The sequence below is a fragment of the Lontra canadensis genome, unplaced genomic scaffold (assembly GCF_010015895.1).
Source record: "Lontra canadensis isolate GAN:19392208 unplaced genomic scaffold, GSC_riverotter_1.0 scaffold8, whole genome shotgun sequence".
In the NCBI taxonomy this organism is placed as follows: Eukaryota; Metazoa; Chordata; class Mammalia; order Carnivora; family Mustelidae; genus Lontra; species Lontra canadensis.
The window spans coordinates 17,535,840-17,553,241 of NW_022631002.1; the positions used below are offsets into that span (position 1 = coordinate 17,535,840).

The following is a 17,402-nucleotide window of genomic DNA, read 5'->3' on the forward strand; positions in this document are numbered from 1 at the left end:
ACGCTGTCTTTACACTGCAGCCAGGGAGACCCAATTCCACATTACAAGAGCTAAAAAGAAAAGGAGAGGCACAAAAAGGCTGCTGGTGGCTGGGAGCTCACCCAAGGTGCTTTTTGCAGGAATGTGGCAGACAGTGAGAAATGTTTCTTTTGAAAAAGCGCATAGACGTACATATCGGATGTACTTCTGCATGACCTCCTCCAGGGGTCGCAGACCCTCCTTGAGAAAGATGGACGGGTTCCACATGGCAGCTCGGGCCACCATTACCGAAGAGGCTGCTGTGGCTTGTCGAAAGTCCTCTATGTCCAAATACTTTTGGATGTGGTCGTGAGATCCTCCACTGAAAGGCAACAGGAGAGTGAGGGCTGTCCCCATCCTTATACCAGCATTTTCAGAAAAAGGCAATTCTCAGATCTGCTGAGATTAACTGTTTGGATTTGGCAAAATCCTTCAGCTATGAGCACTTCAGGAGACCAGAGGTCATAATACACACCCCACTTTGGGGTCAGGAACTTCACGTCAAATAATGCAGCGAAACAGCCTGAACCAGGCCTCGTACATAACAAGTGTCCCAAATATTTTACCTTCCTTCCTCCTCATCCTAAAGCCATCCCAAATCTGAAGACTTGGGTCTGTCAGTAGATGCTGGGATCACAGGAGAACCCCCAGTCTGGGGCACCTATGTATCTACTAATGGCTGGGTCAAAAACCACAGACGCAGTGGTGATTATGAGAGGAAGGAAGGAGGCCCAGTTTGGTTGCAATTTCCCTTCCCGCCACCCTGAGGCCCCAAGGGCCCCCTTGGAAACCGCTGTTTGCATCCGTTCCACTAGAAGTCAAGTGACAGCCTCAACCCAGAGACAGCATTTTATGTATTGTGGGGAAGACCCTTGGGTGGCAGCAGCAGCAGCAGGATCCAGGCTCTCCAGTAGCCCTACCCTCTCCAAGCCACTCCTACAAGTCCTTGGCCTAGCGACAACCAGGCCTGGCTAAGACCCCCAACCTTAGCTCCCTCCCTCCTTCCCACCAGTCAGGTGTGCCTTTTGTCAGGGCTTCAGGGCTTTGGAACTTCTCTGTTCCCATCCTGTCCTCAGGCTCTGTGCCCTCCCAAGGTGCAAAGCTCCACTGGATCCCAACTGGCCCACACAGCCAGCTCCCCAGTGACAACTGGACACTGTCTTACTATTAAGTCTCCAGGCTGATCATTTGTGCCTCACAAATGTCTCTGCTCCTGGTCCTGTAGATGCCCAGAATGCTTTGGACTGTGACCTGCCTTATGCTCCCTAACCATACCTCTGTACACTCTGGCTTGGGACTACTCACCCTACACCCTGCATACCTAACTCTGGGTGTGACATCACTTTGCCCAGGGCCTGCTTCAGGGGCCGCCTTCTGCTCTCCCCGTCCCCGGAACACTCCCTTATCTCAACTCCTCTATCAGAACGCCCTGCCTGCTGCACACCTACATCAGCCACTCACCAGAGGCCAGGGGACATGATACAGACTTTTCAACCTCATGCCCAACCTCATTTTTTGCCCCACCTTCTTTCTTTTTCCCTCAGATCATTTTTTAATACTATCTCCATCCACTTTTTGTATGTCAGCTCAAATCCCCCAGAGTGAGGTGGAGCATAAAATAGTAAATGATGAAGAAGAGAGGCTTACTTGGCTATGACAGGAATGGAGAGGGCTTCAGCAATGGCTCTGATGGCTTCACAGCTGACAGGGTGCTGAGGTCGTTCCTCCCGCTTCCTTGGAAATAAAGAAAAAAGATGGGGCCGAGGGCTCAGGCTGTGTCATAGTTCAAACAGTTTACCTTAGTCAAACCCTACTGTCCTCCCTGCTGAACCTCAGGAAGGACACGTGACCATGAAGAACAGGACTCTGGACTGCAGAGGATGTCTCTCCATGACCTCTGTTGTAAGGGGCAGGAGCAGCATTAGCCCCTGCTGGGAAGGCAAGTCCAGCCTTACAGGCCTGCAGGTAAGGCATGGCTGCAGAGGTGGCCTGGCTCCCAAGGTCATACCGCCTTTCCCTGGCTTCCCCTCACCTCTGCCAGAGATGAGGAACAGTGCTATAAGAATGCTGCCTCTACTGTCCCGGCCCTGCCCTCCCTACGAGACTGGGAACAGCTGCTGCCCTCAGACTGGCCACTCCCACACAGCTGTCTATGTTGAAGACAAGTTGGGCAGCTGATCCTGGGGAAAGGTACCTGGCACAGGGTAGACCCAGCAACCAGGACAGGCCACAGATCATGGCTGTCACAACGAGCTCCAGCAAGGAAGGACCACAGCCTGTGGCCCCTCTTTCCAAGGTTAACTGCAAGAAGTTCTTGTGTATAAGTCAGTCTCAGGGATACTGAAGTGAGCTCTGATCTAAGTTGTGCTCAGGAACAAGCAAAAGAGATGGGTGACCAGACAGCTCTTGCTCAGGTCTTGCCTGGGCCCATCCCTTTTGGTATACTCCTCAATAGAAGGGTCAAGGGCCACAGGACCTCAGAAGGCCTGTCAACCCATCTTCCACCTCCACCTCCCCACAAGCCCAGCAGCCAGTCTAGTCCATCCTCAACAGCTTTGATGGTCTGAAGGCCCTTCTTGAAATGCATCCAAATCTGTCTTCCTGGTGTTTCCAACTACTGGCAAAAAGGAATAGCTATATTTATTCAGAGAATACCATATGCCAGGCACCATGCCAAGGCTATATATTCACGATCTCATAAAAGCCTCAAGACAACCCTATAAAACAGAAATTGTTTTAATTTCCAAATGAGGAATGTGGTACTCAGAGAGGTTAAGTGATTTGTACAAGGATACACAGCCAACAAGCAGCAGAGCCAGGAGCCCAAACCAGGCAGCCTGAGCCTAGAGCCTACTGTGGCAGGTAGGGGCATGTGTGTACGTATGTATGGCCTTTCACCGCCCCCTACTGGCTTCAACCCACACAGCTCTGCTTTTCTCTTCCCTGTTGGGAGTTATGGGTTCACTTGTCTGAAATGCTGGAATAGAAACAACCAGCAAGCAGTGGGTTGTTCCAGCAAGACCCCTGAACCCAAAAGGAGAAACACTCAGAGAAGGCGGGTCACTCTGGCCAAAGTCTGTTTACCTGGGATGTACGAAAGCTCATCGTAGACACAGGGAGCAAAACTGCCTGGGAAACCAAAAGCAGCTGTCAGCAACACGTCAGCTCCCAGAAGATAGCACATTAGCTACAGATACAAGGGCTGTTTCAAGTAGTCATTGTGACAGCTGGCAGTTCAACGAGGGCAGACAAAAGAGACAGTGCCTTTAAAAGAACAGCCATCTGCCTGGGATCATTAGAGGGAGAAGCCATGGCCCAACGTAGTGGAAAGAAAATGAGATTCAGAGTCAAGAGTTCTAATTCTACCACTTCCTGGCTGCATGGTACAATTCTGAACCTATCACTCAATCTCTACCATTTACACATCCTGAGGGTATGGGCATTTCTTCTTCCCCTTGAGTCTCTAAACTCAGTCTTCCTCTTCTTCTGTCTTTAAACTCAGTGCAGTGTCTACCACCAGTAGGTGTTCAGTGAATGAAACAAAGAAGAATGCCAGCCTATAAAGGGTTTGACTGCCCTCAGGACCTATAGGATGTCAAAGAGCTAGGCAGAGGTAGGCTACATGTATAGAAGAAAAGTTCACTGTCCCCTGGGGTCTGAAGAAGCATTGTTAAGATGGTTGAGGACCAGGGCGCCTAGGTGGCTCAGTCCATTAAACATCTGCCTTCAGGTTGTGATCCCAGGGCCCTGGGACAGAGCCCTGAGTTGGGCTCTCTGCTCAGCAGGAAGTCTTGCTTCTTCCTCTCCCACTCCCTCTGCCCTCCACCCCCCACTCGTGCTCTCTCTTGCTATCTCTCTGTGTCTCTCAAATAAATAATCTTAAAAAAAAAAAAAAAAAAGACGGCTGAGAACCTCCCTCCAAGTCAGTCACTAGATACACAACCACTCACCTTCCGTGAACTGTGACAGCAGCGATGCCAGTCCTCTCTATCCGCTTCACAAGGCTCAAGGTATCTTCCAGCTGAGGAAGAGGACAGCCCAGGGTGGTTACTGAAGCTACAGAGGGAATAGCTAGCTGCCAGCTCCCAAAGTGGGTTCACCAATCCCTCCTCCAAACCTAATTCAGCTCCTCGAGAATCATTCACCACCCCCCAAATCAACACACCCAGAGAAAATGGACCTTGAAATGTAAAACACCATCCTTACCGATGGCAGGATGCGAATCTTGCAGGTCACAGGTCTGTGTGTCCCTTTGACAAGAGTGCTGAGGATCTGCAGAGAGGAAAACGCAAACTATTCTGGAAAAGCAACTACAATGCTCATACTAATTAACTGTGCTACAGACCTGTGCATCACCATGGCATGGACAAGTCTATGTACATGTATGTGTCCTTCCTTTCCTACACTAGCACCCCTGCACCAGAAGCCCCTTCTCTGGTACACCGTGGTGTGCATATGTTTGGTAAGTGGATGAATGAGTGGATCTTCATGCATGCCTACGTAGAACACAGTAATCCTTTGCCAGGTAAACATCAGAATCTTCTGGACAGCCTAAGAAATACAGAACCTTAGATTCCACCCTATACTTCCTAAATGGGTCCCCAAGTGGGCAGGGCTTAGGAATATGTGTTTTCAAAAGACTCTATCTATATCATTCAGCCATAAGAAATGAGGAAATCCTACCATTTGCAAGAAACACGGATGGACCTTGAAGTATTATGCGAAATAAAATAAGCCAGAGAGTTGGGGCGCCTGGGTGGCTCAGTGGGTTAAAGCCTCTGCCTTCAGCTCAGGTCATGATCCCAGGGTCCTGAGATCAAGCCCCGAATCGGACTCTCTGCTCAGCAGGGAGCCTGTTTCCCCCTTTCTCTCTGCCTGCCTCTCTGCCTACTTGTGATCTCTGTCAAATAAATAAATAAAATCTTTTTAAAAAAAATAAGCCAGAGAAAAACAAATACGGTATGATCTCACTTATATGAGGAATCTAATAAAAAGGAAAGAAAATGGAAAAAGAAATCAGATTTATGGTTACCAGAGGTGTTGGGAGCGGGAGCTGGAGAAAGTGGTCAAAAGGTACGAACATACAATGTACGACATAATGCCTGCAGCTAACACTGCTGTATGATACCCGGGAAAGCTGTTAAGAGAGTAGATCTTGGGGCACTTCAGTGGCTCAGATGCTTAAGCGTCTGCCTTCAGCTCAGCTCATGATCTCAGAGTCCTGGGATTGAGCTCCACATTGGGCTCCTGGCTCAGTGAGGTGTCTGCTTCTCCCTCTCCCCCTGCTTCTCTCCCCTGCTTATTCTCTTTCTCTGTGTCTCAAATGATTAAACAAACAAACAAATCTTTTAAAAAAAAGTGTAGATAGTAAGCGTTCTCATCACATTTAATTTTGTTTTTATCCTTAAAGTACAGTTGACCCACAATGTGACATTAGTTTCAGAAGAGTTTTTTAAATTTTCATTTTATTGTATCCATATGAGATGAGGGATACAGAATACAGGTAAGCCTACTGTGGTAACCGCTTCACAATATACGTAAATCAAATCATCATGCTTGTATGCCTTAAACTTATAGAGTGATGTACATCAATTTCTCAGTAAAACCACAAAATCTTTTCAATTTTTAAAAAAGGTTCAGTCTGGGGCGCCTGGGTGGCTCAGTCGGTTAAGTGTCTGCCTTTGGCTCAGGTCATGACCCCAGGGTCCTGGGATTGAGTCCAGCATTGGGCTCCCTGATCAGCAAGGAGTCTGCTTCTCCCTCTCCCTCTACCCCTCCCCACTGCTTGTTTGCGCTTTCATATAAATAAAATCTTTTTTTTTTTTATTTTTTTAAAGGTTCAGCTTAACACCCTCCCTCCTCAACATGATTCTGAGGCCTCATTCTGACTGAAAAGACATGGCTGAAAGCTTCTTTCCTGCTTGAAACCAATGTTCTCCATGTGCTGTTCCAAGATCTGGCGAATGAGGGAGCCAGGAAGCTTGTACAGGTCCTGCCTGAGCCCTGGCCTCATGAGCCTCTCTCTATTTCTTTCTCTTTTTTTTTTTTCCTCATGTGCCTCTCTTTAGGTGAGCTGGATACACAGAAGTGAAATCGGCAAAGGAAAAGACAACATATTCAACACATTAAAAAGTATTAATTTGCACAGTAATTGCAAAGGACTTCAAAGAAAGATCAAGAAGTCACACAGGAAAGAGGCAGATCACATATGAATCAGAGATCGAGAGACATGCAGATGACAATGAACATCTGCAGCACTGCTATTCTTCCCTCGTCAAAAATTTCAGGCTCAGGGCACATGGCTGGCTTAGTTGTAGAGAATCCAAATCTTGATCTTGAGGTCATGAGTTCAAGCCCCACATTGGGTATATAGAGATTACTTTAAAATAATAATGTTTAAAATTTTTTTTAAAAAATTCCGGCTAGGCAAGTTGGAGGGAAGGTGATCAAGAGCCCTCTTCCGGGGCACCTGGGTGGCTCAGTGGGTTAAAGCCTCTGCCTTCGGCTCAGGTCATGATCCCAGGGTCCTGGGATCGAGCCCCGCATCGGGCTCTCTGCTCAGCGGGGAGCCTGCTTCCTCCTCTCTCTCTGCCTGCCTCTCTGCCTACTTGTGATCTCTGTCAAATAAATAAATAAAATCTTTAAAAAAAAAAAAAAAAAGAGCCCTCTTCCAAGAACTGGATTGCTGGCAGAGCACAAGGGACACCCAGACCACTGCTGTCAGTCTTGGTTCTCGACAAGTGGGGGCAGCAGAGAGCCAGATTGCAAGAACCAGTCAAGGAAGGCTTTCTCTCCAGCCCAAGCAGAGACTGACCTCTCCAGAAGACACTAGACCAACAGGCTGGGCTGACAAGGCAGGTAGACAGATCACGGACAAGAGAGGGCCTACTGGCCTAATAAGCAGAAATGCCAGGGACTGGCAGGAAGGAAAATCCCCAGATGCCACCCCAGGAGGTGGACTGGGCCTGTGGTCCTGTGGCAGGCCTGAAGGGGGCAACTATCCTTTGGCGGGGCGGGGGTGGGGTGGGGTGGACGACTGCCAGATCCACTGAGATACACAATAAAAATTCTCCTTCTAGTCCTGTCCTTCAGGCTGACAGTACCATCTCTGGAAGGTTCCTTTGCTAGTGCTGACTTAGAATGTGCTGATGTTTGGTGACTAAAACAACATCAGCTGGTTTGATCCAGTTCTGTTCTACAGAACTTCCTTTTGCCGTATTTCATCCAAGTAGCTCTAAGCACTTTCTTTTTCTTGTGCGTGTTCAGAATCAGGAAGGAAATTAGTAATCAAAATCCCCAGCCACCTGCAAAGGGTCACATTAAGGGGACCGGGTGAATAGAGACTGTTTCTGGCTAGGCTCTAGCTTGAAACCCTGCCGGACTCAACTCTCCCAGATCAAAGTCAGACCACCTGTCTTGTGGTGTGAAAGTTTGTGGGGGAGAAGGACCTGAGGTAAGCTCATAACACAGATAACACTGCATACCTACCCACAGGCAGGCTTGTCTCACTAGATCTCCTAGCTGACTCAGGAAAAGCAGACTCTTAGCTCTCCTGGTTGTTGCAGAATGGGTAGAAAGGAAGATGGGAGAGCACAGGCTTAGGAATCACTGGGAACTGAGTTCAAGTCCTGGCCCTGCCAACTGTTAGTCATAGCCCCAGTGTACCATGCACAGGGGAATGCCATGGGTAGCCAGGGGGGGCCAGGAAATCTTGGGCAGGGGTGAAGAGGGATATTACTAACCTAGAGTCTAAAAATGAGGTTCTTAATCTAGGGAGGGTACATCAGAGTTACCTAGCAAGCCTTTTCAAAAGACTAATACTCCTTCCCAGCCACTATCCACCCCAAGGATATTATAGAATTTCAACAGATAGAATCCTTATTATTATTATTATTGTAATAAGATATATATAACATAAAATTTTCCATTTTAAACATTTCTAAGTGTATAACTCAGTAGCATTAATTACATTTGCAATGTTATACAACAACCATCACCAGCACCTATTTCTAAAATTTTTCATCACCCCAGACAAGTATCTTTATTTTGAAAAAATTCTGCAGGCAGTCCTGAAATGTTCCCACAGACAAGAACCATGGACTTAAAACACCAGCCTGGAAAAACTCACAAAGTTCTCAGCCAGGTCACCCAGTCTGCCAACCAAGTTTGAACATGTATCTAATCCAGTTCACTACTCTTGGGTCCCATCTGGCTTTGTCGTGGAAGCCTGCAACCTCCATGAGGCAAACCCCATTCACAAGTCCAACCGGGCCCATCCAGCCACTCTCCAGCAAATGGAAAAGCAATGGAGTGAACTGAGCCGTGTAACTCTGCTGCCTCGTGTACAAAATGTGCCTTATCCAAAGAGGGGCTGTGGAGAAGACCGAGCCAACAGTATGGGAGGGAGAAGCCGGGAGGCTGGAGGACAGGGTTAACAAAAATGTCTGTGAGCACATGTTGTAAAGCCAAACCATCTCACACTGGGGCCCTCTCCCCAAGTGTGGTGATGAATTTAACATCCACAGTTGTCCAAATCCACTCCATCCCACACAGAGGTGTCTGACGGGAGGTTCCTAAGCCCAGACATCTACTGATGAGACACTTATAAATGACACCCAGGCACCCTAAAACTGAGATACCATCAAGAGGGGACACCTGATAACCGGGGTAGGGGCCACAAAACCATGGCTCCAGCCTTAGCTCCGCCTGCTACTTATTTGCTACATACTCTTGAGCAAATTGCTTGTATCTCTCTGTGCTTTAGTTTTATTATTCTTGATCAAACAGACATTAACAAATGTCTCCCCTGTCTACGTCAAGGGGTTGGAGAAACAAATTGAATATACATGGATGTATCTACTTGTACCTATCTGCACATGGGAAAAATGGAAAGGCAGCAAGGCCGTCAACACACTGGTCTTCCTAGATCCCAAAGACAGCAGGGCTGGAGGAGTACACACGGTCAAGCTGCTGCAGGGCAGCCAGAACAGATACGGGCAGCTTCTGTTTACTGGCGCATTAGTCCACGCTGCTCTAGCCTGTGGGAGCCACTAGGAGGCTTAAAGCCCAGAGAGGGGGGTGGGAATGGAGAATGAAAACAAAGGAACTAAGAGGAGCAACAAACAGAAAGCTGATGGACTGAGAAAGAAGTAAAAGGTATGTATGGTGTAGCAGAAAATGTCACACAGGCCCTGGCAGCTCCCAACACGGGTGGCAAAGCCCAACCTGTCTGCAGGGCCTCATAAACCTGGCCTTTGGAATCGCCAAGGAAAGGGGACCAGAGGAGACCAAGTATAGCTTGCCTCACATGACACTGGCCTGATGGCTCTCAAAGGCTGCTGGCAGACTCTACCAGGAGGGAGGAAACCCACTATTGCAAGCCCCCTGGGAGAGGCCATCCCCACCCCCAACGCCACTGAGTCCGTCCACAGTCCACACGTAGCCTGGCATATGCTCTCATGATCTTCTCAGAAGGGACACAGGCCACACGGAGGAGGTTCTAAATACTCCTCAAGGCCCCAGCTCTTAGTCCACATGTTCCTAAGCCCTGGACTTTTGAGGAACTCAAGGCTGCTGTATGCTCGCTCAGGGGTTCCCAAAGCTGGCTGTACGTCACAGTGACTGGGAAGCCTTTCGAAAATTTCCCAGACTCCGGGGGCACCTGGCTGACTCAGTCAGTAGAGTTGGCAACTCTGAATCTCAGGGTCATGAGTTCAAGCCTCACAGTGGGCACAGAGCATACTTTAAAAAAAAAAGGTGGGGGTGGTGCCTGGGTGGTGCAGTTAGTTAAGCAACCAACTCTTGGTTTCAGTTCAGGTCATGATCTCGGGGTTGTGAGATCAAGCCCTGTATTGCTCCGCACTCAGCAGAGTGTGTCTGCTTCAGATTCTCTCTCTCTCCCTCTGCCCCTCCCGCCTATGCGCTCTCTCTCAAATAAATCAATCTTTTTTTTTTTAAGATTTTATTTATTTATTTGACAGAGATCACAAAGAGGCAGAGAGGCAGGCAGAGAGAGAGAGGAGGAAGCAGGCTCCCTGCTGAGCAGAGAGCCTGATGTGGGGCTCGATCCCAGGACACTGGGATCATGACCTGAGCTGAAGGCAGAGGCTTTAACCCACTGAGCCACCCAGGTGCCCCAGTAAATCTTTTTTTAAAGATTTTTTTCTTTTTATTTGACACAGAGAGAGTGAGTGAGGGGGAGAGAACACAGGCAGGGGGAGAGGGAGAAGCAGACTCTCCACTGAACAAGGAGCCTAATGCAGGGCTTGATCCTTAGACCCTGGGATTAGGACCTGAGCCAAAGGCAGATGCTTAACCGACTGAGCCACCCAGGTGCCTCTCAAATAAATACATCTTAAAAAATTAAAAAAAAAACAAAATTTCCAGGTGGATTAACTGATTCACTAAATCTGCGGGGGGGGGGGATGGCAGCAGCAGTGAGGGTGGATGTGTTCCAGATGACTCTAGTTCCCAGGCATGTTTAAGGACCTCTGCTTTCACTTCTGCAGGACTTACCTTCTCAATCTTGTCAGGGTCTGATAGCAGAGCAGCTCCCATTCCTCCCTAAGGAAAAGCACACAGAGGGTCTTCTTATAGCTGGAGGAGGGTGCTCCCTTCCCCGTGGTATGGCAATGTGGTGTGGCAAGCAGGCACCACCCCAGCACTCACAGCCAAGTTTCACCAGCAATCAGCACTTCTAGTCAAGCAGGAGGAAGCAGCATCCAGGCCCATAATGTCAGAGATCAGAGTTGGATGAATTCTAAAAGTCATCACTCTGATCCTCTTTGCAAAACCCACAGATCCATCTACAAGTGGGTGCTACAAAAATTGTTTCTCAGGAGTGCCCATTCTCTCCCCAGGTCTTAGAGTCTTAATAAACTAAACCCCACAATATGGCAAGCCCTTACGAAGGCAATGAATCCTTTTCCCTTTGGAATGAGATTGAATACACCTTTGTCCTATCCTCCCAACACTTGTTTTGGTACCATCACTGCCAGCAAAGCCACTCAGAGGAACATAACTGGCAAATCTTGGCCAGGCTCTTCTTCCCTGCCAGCAACAATGCTCCAGACCAATGTCAAGCTCTAGCAAAAGCCCCAGCTAGTGGAAACCAACAACCGAAGGAGCCACTTAAATCTTGACCTTAACAACAGTAGCTGCCTCTTGATGGTGGGATTATTGATGACTAGTCCTTTTTTTTATGCTTCCACCAAGTTCTGGACAACGGTATGAACTACTTTAATAGTCGGGAAAAGGGAGGACCTTTCCAAAGATGAACCCATTAAAAAATGAGGTAAAGGGAGAAAAACAAATCCAATAAATAAATCCTTTGTCAGTACATAGACTGCGTACTAATGAAAGCTCACAGGATGTGCTCAGAAGTTTGACGTTCACTTATTACAGCTTAATTTCATTTTTAAGGATGACAGATTAGAATCAGAGAACCCAGAACCACCGCAGACTCGGCCAGCCGGAGCCTGCTAGTCAGAGGAAACTGGGAAGGCAGAGGAGCCACCAGCCCTGGCCCACCTTGGCTACAGATGCAAACCTCAGTAGCCTTAAGCCACTCACCCTGGCTCCGTCCGTCCACCTCACACATAGTCACAGCCTTTCCTTCTGGAATCACAGGATCTAAAATCCAGGCCTTCCACAACAATGGCTTTGTCAATTCATATTTCCTCCCTCCCTTCCTTCCTTCCTTCCTTCCTATTTAACTTATTTACTTTTTTGAATACGTAACATATTAAAAATGTTAAAGGTTCAAAAGGGTAAAAAGTAAGAACTCTTCTTCCCTGAGAAATGGAAAACTTTTCAATTTATACTTTTTATAAGGCTTCAGTTTTTGAACCATGAGAAGAGAAGAGAGTGACTCTTCACGGGCTATGTACTGGTATAGCATACTGGTAGTATCTGTTCTGACTGGTCGGGGCCAGTGCCGTGCCAGATGTTAGCTATTTTGAGGAGCACCCCTACAGTGGGAATTTATTCCTTATGCCAAACCAAATAAAAACTTGGTTTCCTTCCCCAGGGAAAACCAGTGTCACTAGTTTCTTGTGTGTCTTTCCAAATATATTCTATGAAGAGAAATATAAACATATGTAAACATCCATCCCTCATCCTTTATATAAATGGTGGTGTATGGTATCTAATTTGGCTCCTTGCTTTTCCATTCCACAATGTATCAGGGAGATTAATTAAGCCAATAATTTAAACTCTGTTCCTTACATATCTCAGAAGCACAAAGGAGTAATTAGAAGACGGCAAAACAAGATCCCAAGTTTTCCACTCCTCATCGACAATTTCAAACCTCCGTAATTCCTTGAAGTAACTGTCTACAAGGCCCTGTGGTTTTCAAGTATCCAAAAAGCCTTCGCTTCAAGTAATCTTTTGCCTCCTGGCCTAAAGCCAAAGTCCCCAAGCCGCGTAACTCCAGGGAGCAGAGGGGCTGACTCTGGGCAGTGGACCCAGGGAGACACCTGCTATGTCTACACTGCAGACCCTGACCGCACATCCTGTGATAAACTCAGCAGCAGCCCCACAGGACTCCTTCTGATGCCTCACATGCAGCCAACCCGAAGCTGTCCTTGTTATCTGCCCCAAACACATTCTTCCTCCAGCAGTCCCAATCACGTTGAAGACAAACTGTCCTCCTGGCTGCTGTGCTGGTCTTTCCTCCCTCTACCCAAACACTCGCCCCACCTCCCCACACCCAGTCTAGTCAGCTGCCACCCAAGTCCCCATCAAATGCTGCTCCAGCTTCACTTCTCTCAACATCCTCGGTCTCCGCTACGGACCCAGGATACTCATCTCCTAAATCCATGTCCCTACCCCTAGCCCATTTCCACTCAAATCTACCAGACCTGGCTTTCAAATTAGTATTTCTATTACAGAATATATTTGGAAAGACTAGTCTAGTTTCCCCTGGGGAAGGAAACTAAGTTTCTGATCACATGGCTTCTCTGTTCCAAAAGGCTAGAAATATCAGAATTCCAAGTTCAGGGGCGCCTGGGTGGCTCAGTGGGTTAAAGCCTCTGCCTTTGGCTCAGGTCATGATCTCAGGGTCCTGGGATCAAGCCCCGCATCGGGATCTCTGCTCAGCAGAGAGCCTGCTTCACCCTCTCTCTGCCTGCCTCTTTGCCTACTTGTGATCTCTGTCAAATAAATAAATAAAATCTTTAAAAAGAAAAAAAAAAGAAAAGTCCAAGTTCAGCTAATCTGGCCCTAACCAAGATTTTCAATCCTGTGGTCCTCTGCTTCCTCTTTGTCTTCTACTCCCCAACTATCGAGTCAAATCAAAGTTCTCTGCCTCTACCACATCCTGGCCTTGCCGGGCCCCTGCTCATCCACTCCCTCTGCCTGCAGGGTCCCAGATCATATCAAGGACCACATTTCCCTAGAAGATATTCTGTTTAAGGGCTGCCTTTCCACTTCTTTTTCCGAGCTGCCCCAGCACTCTGCTCTGATCTTCCGATAATGACAAAGGGAACACAAGCATTGCATTCTCTATTTTTTTAAAAGTACATCTCGGTTTTATTCAAGAAAAAAACAAAGCCCTGTTCATAATTTTTTCTTTTAACATTTACATCATTAATTACTCAGGCATGAGTGCTTTGTGTTTATTTAGGTATGTATGTGTATGCAAATAAAATTTTTCCTGAACCACTTACAGGTAAGTCACATTGCATCATAGCCCTTTACAAGTATTTGTGTGTATTTTCTAAAAATACAGATATTCTTTTTTTTTTTTTAAGATTTTATTTATTTATTTGACAGAGAGAGAGAGGTCACAAGTAGGCAGAGAGGCAGGCAGAGAGAGAGGAGGAAGCAGGCTCCCTGCCTAGCAGAGAGCCCGATGCAGGTCTTGATCCCAGGACCCTGGGATCATGACCTGAGCTAAAGGCAGAAGCTTTAACCCACTGAGCCACCCAGGCACCCTAAAAATACAGATATTCTTGAGCACCTGGCTGGCTTAGTCAGTAGAGCGTGTGACTCCAATCTCAGGGTTATGAGTTTGAGCCCCACATTGGGTATAGAGATTACTTAAAAATAAAATCTTTAGGGACAGGGTGCCTGGGTAGCTTAGTCGGTTAAGTGTCTGACTCTTGATTTCAGCTTGGGTTATGATCTCAGAGCCCCACATTGGCTCCACACTCAGCAGAGTCTGCTTGATATTCTCCTCTCCCTCTCCTCTTCCCCTTCCCCCTATACATTTTTTCTCACTCTCTTCCTCTAAAATAAATAGATAAATTCTAAAAAAAAAAATCTTTAGGAGCACCTGGGTGGCTCAGTTGGTTGAACATCCGACTCTTGATTTGGACTAAGGTCATAATCTCAGGGTTGTCAGATCGAGCCCACGTTGGGCTCTCCACTGGGCGTGGAAACTGCTTAGGATTCTCTCTCTCCCTCTGCTACACCTCCCCCTTCCCCGCTCTCTCCCTTTCTCTTAAAAAAATACTAAAAATAAAAAAAATAAAATCTTTATTTTAGTTTATTTATTTATTTATTTAAGTGTGCACATGGAAGCCGGGGTGGGGGGTGGGGGTGGTGAGCAGAGAAAAAAGCACACTCCCTGCTGAGCAGGGAGCCGATATGGGATTTGATCCCAGGACCCTGGGATCATGACCTGAGCTGAAGGCAGATGTTTAAGTGACTGAGCCACCCAGGTGCCCCTAAAAAAAAAAAAAAAAGTCTTAAAAAAAAAAAAAAGAATATCTCTAAGAATAGAGATATTCTTTTTTTTTTTTTTAAAGATTTTATTTATTTATTTGACAGAGAGATCACAAGCAGGCAGAGAGGCAGGCAGAGAGAGAGGAGGAAGCAGGCTCCCTGCTGAGCAGAGAGCCCGATGCGGGGCTCGATCCCAGGATTCTGAGATCATGACCTGAGCCGAAGGCAGCGGCTTAACCCACTGAGCCACCCAGGCGCCCCAAGAATAGAGATATTCTAACAAAACCATAGAAGAATTATCAACTTCAAAAGTTATACTGATACAATATTTTTAGCTAATCTGCTATGGTCCATAATCCAATTTTGGCAGTGGACCTAAGAATATCCTTTTGAGCATTTTCTCCATCTAGTATAGGATTTAGTCCAGAGTCAGGTAACATCTTGTTAGTTGCCTTTACTCTGTACCCTACGTTTGTAAGGCATATAAGGAAGTCAGTTTACCTTGGTGGAATACTCTTTTGGACAGCCCATGTTTACATCAATACCAGCCACATCATTTTCCCTGGGAAAACATGAAGTAGAAAAGATAATAAAGATCCAACTTTAGGAGAGAATTTAGAGTCAAAGGCATGGATCTGTGCTCATGAACCTCTTACATTGCCTTGGCCCTATTAAATATACCAACCCTCAGTGACAGAAGGTGAAAAAACTGGTCTCTAAAAGGTACAATTGCCTTCCCCAAGAAGAGTTGAAGAGGAAGAGCATATTGTATGCAAATATCTACAAAGGATTAGTTATAGAGGACTTTGCTACTTGGGAATTATATCAGATAATCCAAATACTGAGGGACAGCCCCACTGAACTTGATCCCAGAGTTCCAGTTCTGACTGGGGTATTAAAAGCCATTTGTCAACACACAGAAGTGACAGGAGTACAAGAGCACCTTCCCAGACCACTGGCTCTAGTAGAAGCTACAGGAGTGCCTTTGCTTGCTGGGCTGCACAGCAGGCTTACTCGAAACAATTTTCAGATATGAAAAGGACCGTTAGCTCATCTTCTGGTGTGTATACAGTTAACAGTCTGTAGCTAATGCCTGAATTCCTTTCCAGCACTAATGTAATTAATAGCTAACATTAATCACTCACTACATGCCACATACTGTGAAGACATTTACGTGCATTATCTCACTTACCGTCACCTATAATGCCAGAGGTAGGTAGTACTACTAGTCTCATTTCCTAGATAAGGAAACTAAGTTCTCCTAGTTGAAGTATGGTTAATAACGTATGTAAGGTCACTCAGCAAGCAGCAACCCAGAAATCCAACCCAGGTCTGTCTAACTCCAAAGCCCACCTCCTTAACCGTAGTACTCTCCTGCCTTCGTTAATTTAGGGAGCAATAACCCTTATCTACACTTCATGAATAAACACTAAAAAAGAGTGGCCTGAACAGAGATTATCTGGGATGTGGGTACAATGGGTACATGAGTCCCAGGCCAGCCCTCAGATGCCAAAACAGAGGAAAAAAAAAAAAAACAGACACTCTTAACCTGGAAAGAGAAGGTAGAGCACTAAGAAACATAAGGTGCTCACCTCCAAGGTCACCAGAAATAGCAAAGCTCCACAACCCACAGGAGAGGCAAAGGCAGTCCCAACAAGGGAAGAACTTACACAAGTCTGGCCACAGCAAGGGCTCGCTCTGCATCTGAAGTCCCCTGGGAACAAAAGAGGCTCCATCAGGCACCATCCCTGACACAGGTATAGAGCACAGATGCACAAACACCTCTATGCACACCATGTACGTATGAGCACATGCACACGGACTTCAGCAAGTACAGTCTGGCTGGCATTCTTCTATTCAACAGCCAGCCCACTGAACTAGCTCACTGTCAGAGGTGAAAATTGAACCTGGAAGGCCTAAAAAACATCCTCGGTGCTGTGATTACTTCCTAACATACAAAAAGAGCTGACAAAATTTTAGAGTGAACATTCATTCCTAAACTCACCGCTTATATGCTAAAATCAATATTTTGCTATATTCGCTTTATCATATGTCTACCCATTGTTATTACCATTTTTTAAAAAGCGTAAATATCATGCAGAACCTATTTCTGAAAAAGTACTAAGAAATGCCCAAAGTGAGAGAAGAGCACTATAGAGTCATTACGAGCCTAATGTAAATTAACAGCTCTTGAGGAAACCTAGTTTTCTTTCTATGGGAGATATACAGACTGTACAAAAACAAAGAACATGAACTGAATAACCAGTTTTATTGGGTTAAAAATATAGAAGTCATGCCAAACAGACAATTCCTACAACAAAGGGAGTTATATTTGACCCCGGAGGCATGTCACAGGGTGCCGGAGCTTGATTTCCTTTAACGGTCTCCGACAGTGTGAACACTCATGAACGACTCTTTGGGAAACATTAAAGCAGAGTCTCAGGGAACCACCACTATGCAACGGAGCCCAGGCACTGAAGGATGAGTAACCCTTGAGAGGACACTCAGCCCCCAGGGATCTCATACCATCTGGAAGACAACCCGGCTCTGTTCTCTTTCGCAGGTGCGGAAGACTACCCGGTCATCAGGGGCGACAAAGTCCACTGTGCTGAGCACCTCTGCAAGAAAACACAGACACACCGGGCCACCCCATGAAGAAGCGAGTTCAACCTAGCCCTAATCCCTGCAAGAAAACACAGCAAAAATATCACTTTGAA

General features: G+C 46.6%; 1 protein-coding gene across 8 annotated transcripts in view; it reads right to left on the reverse strand.

Moving 5' to 3' along the window:
* Positions 1-17,402, reverse strand: part of DUS2 (dihydrouridine synthase 2) — a 51,210-nt gene that overhangs the window by 6,537 nt on the left and 27,271 nt on the right. For 7 of the 8 annotated variants that reach the window (XM_032854137.1, XM_032854136.1, XM_032854131.1 and 4 more), the window contains 8 exons: positions 17,212-17,303; positions 16,356-16,399; positions 15,187-15,247; positions 10,534-10,581; positions 4,225-4,290; positions 3,969-4,039; positions 1,666-1,752; positions 172-340 (listed from right to left, as the gene is read on the reverse strand). In XM_032854137.1, coding sequence (XP_032710028.1) covers positions 172-340; positions 1,666-1,752; positions 3,969-4,039; positions 4,225-4,290; positions 10,534-10,581; positions 15,187-15,247; positions 16,356-16,399; positions 17,212-17,303 — 638 coding nt within the window. The remainder of the gene's footprint in view (positions 1-171; positions 341-1,665; positions 1,753-3,968; positions 4,040-4,224; positions 4,291-10,533; positions 10,582-15,186; positions 15,248-16,355; positions 16,400-17,211; positions 17,304-17,402) is intronic. The other variant, XM_032854138.1, reaches the window with a different exon arrangement.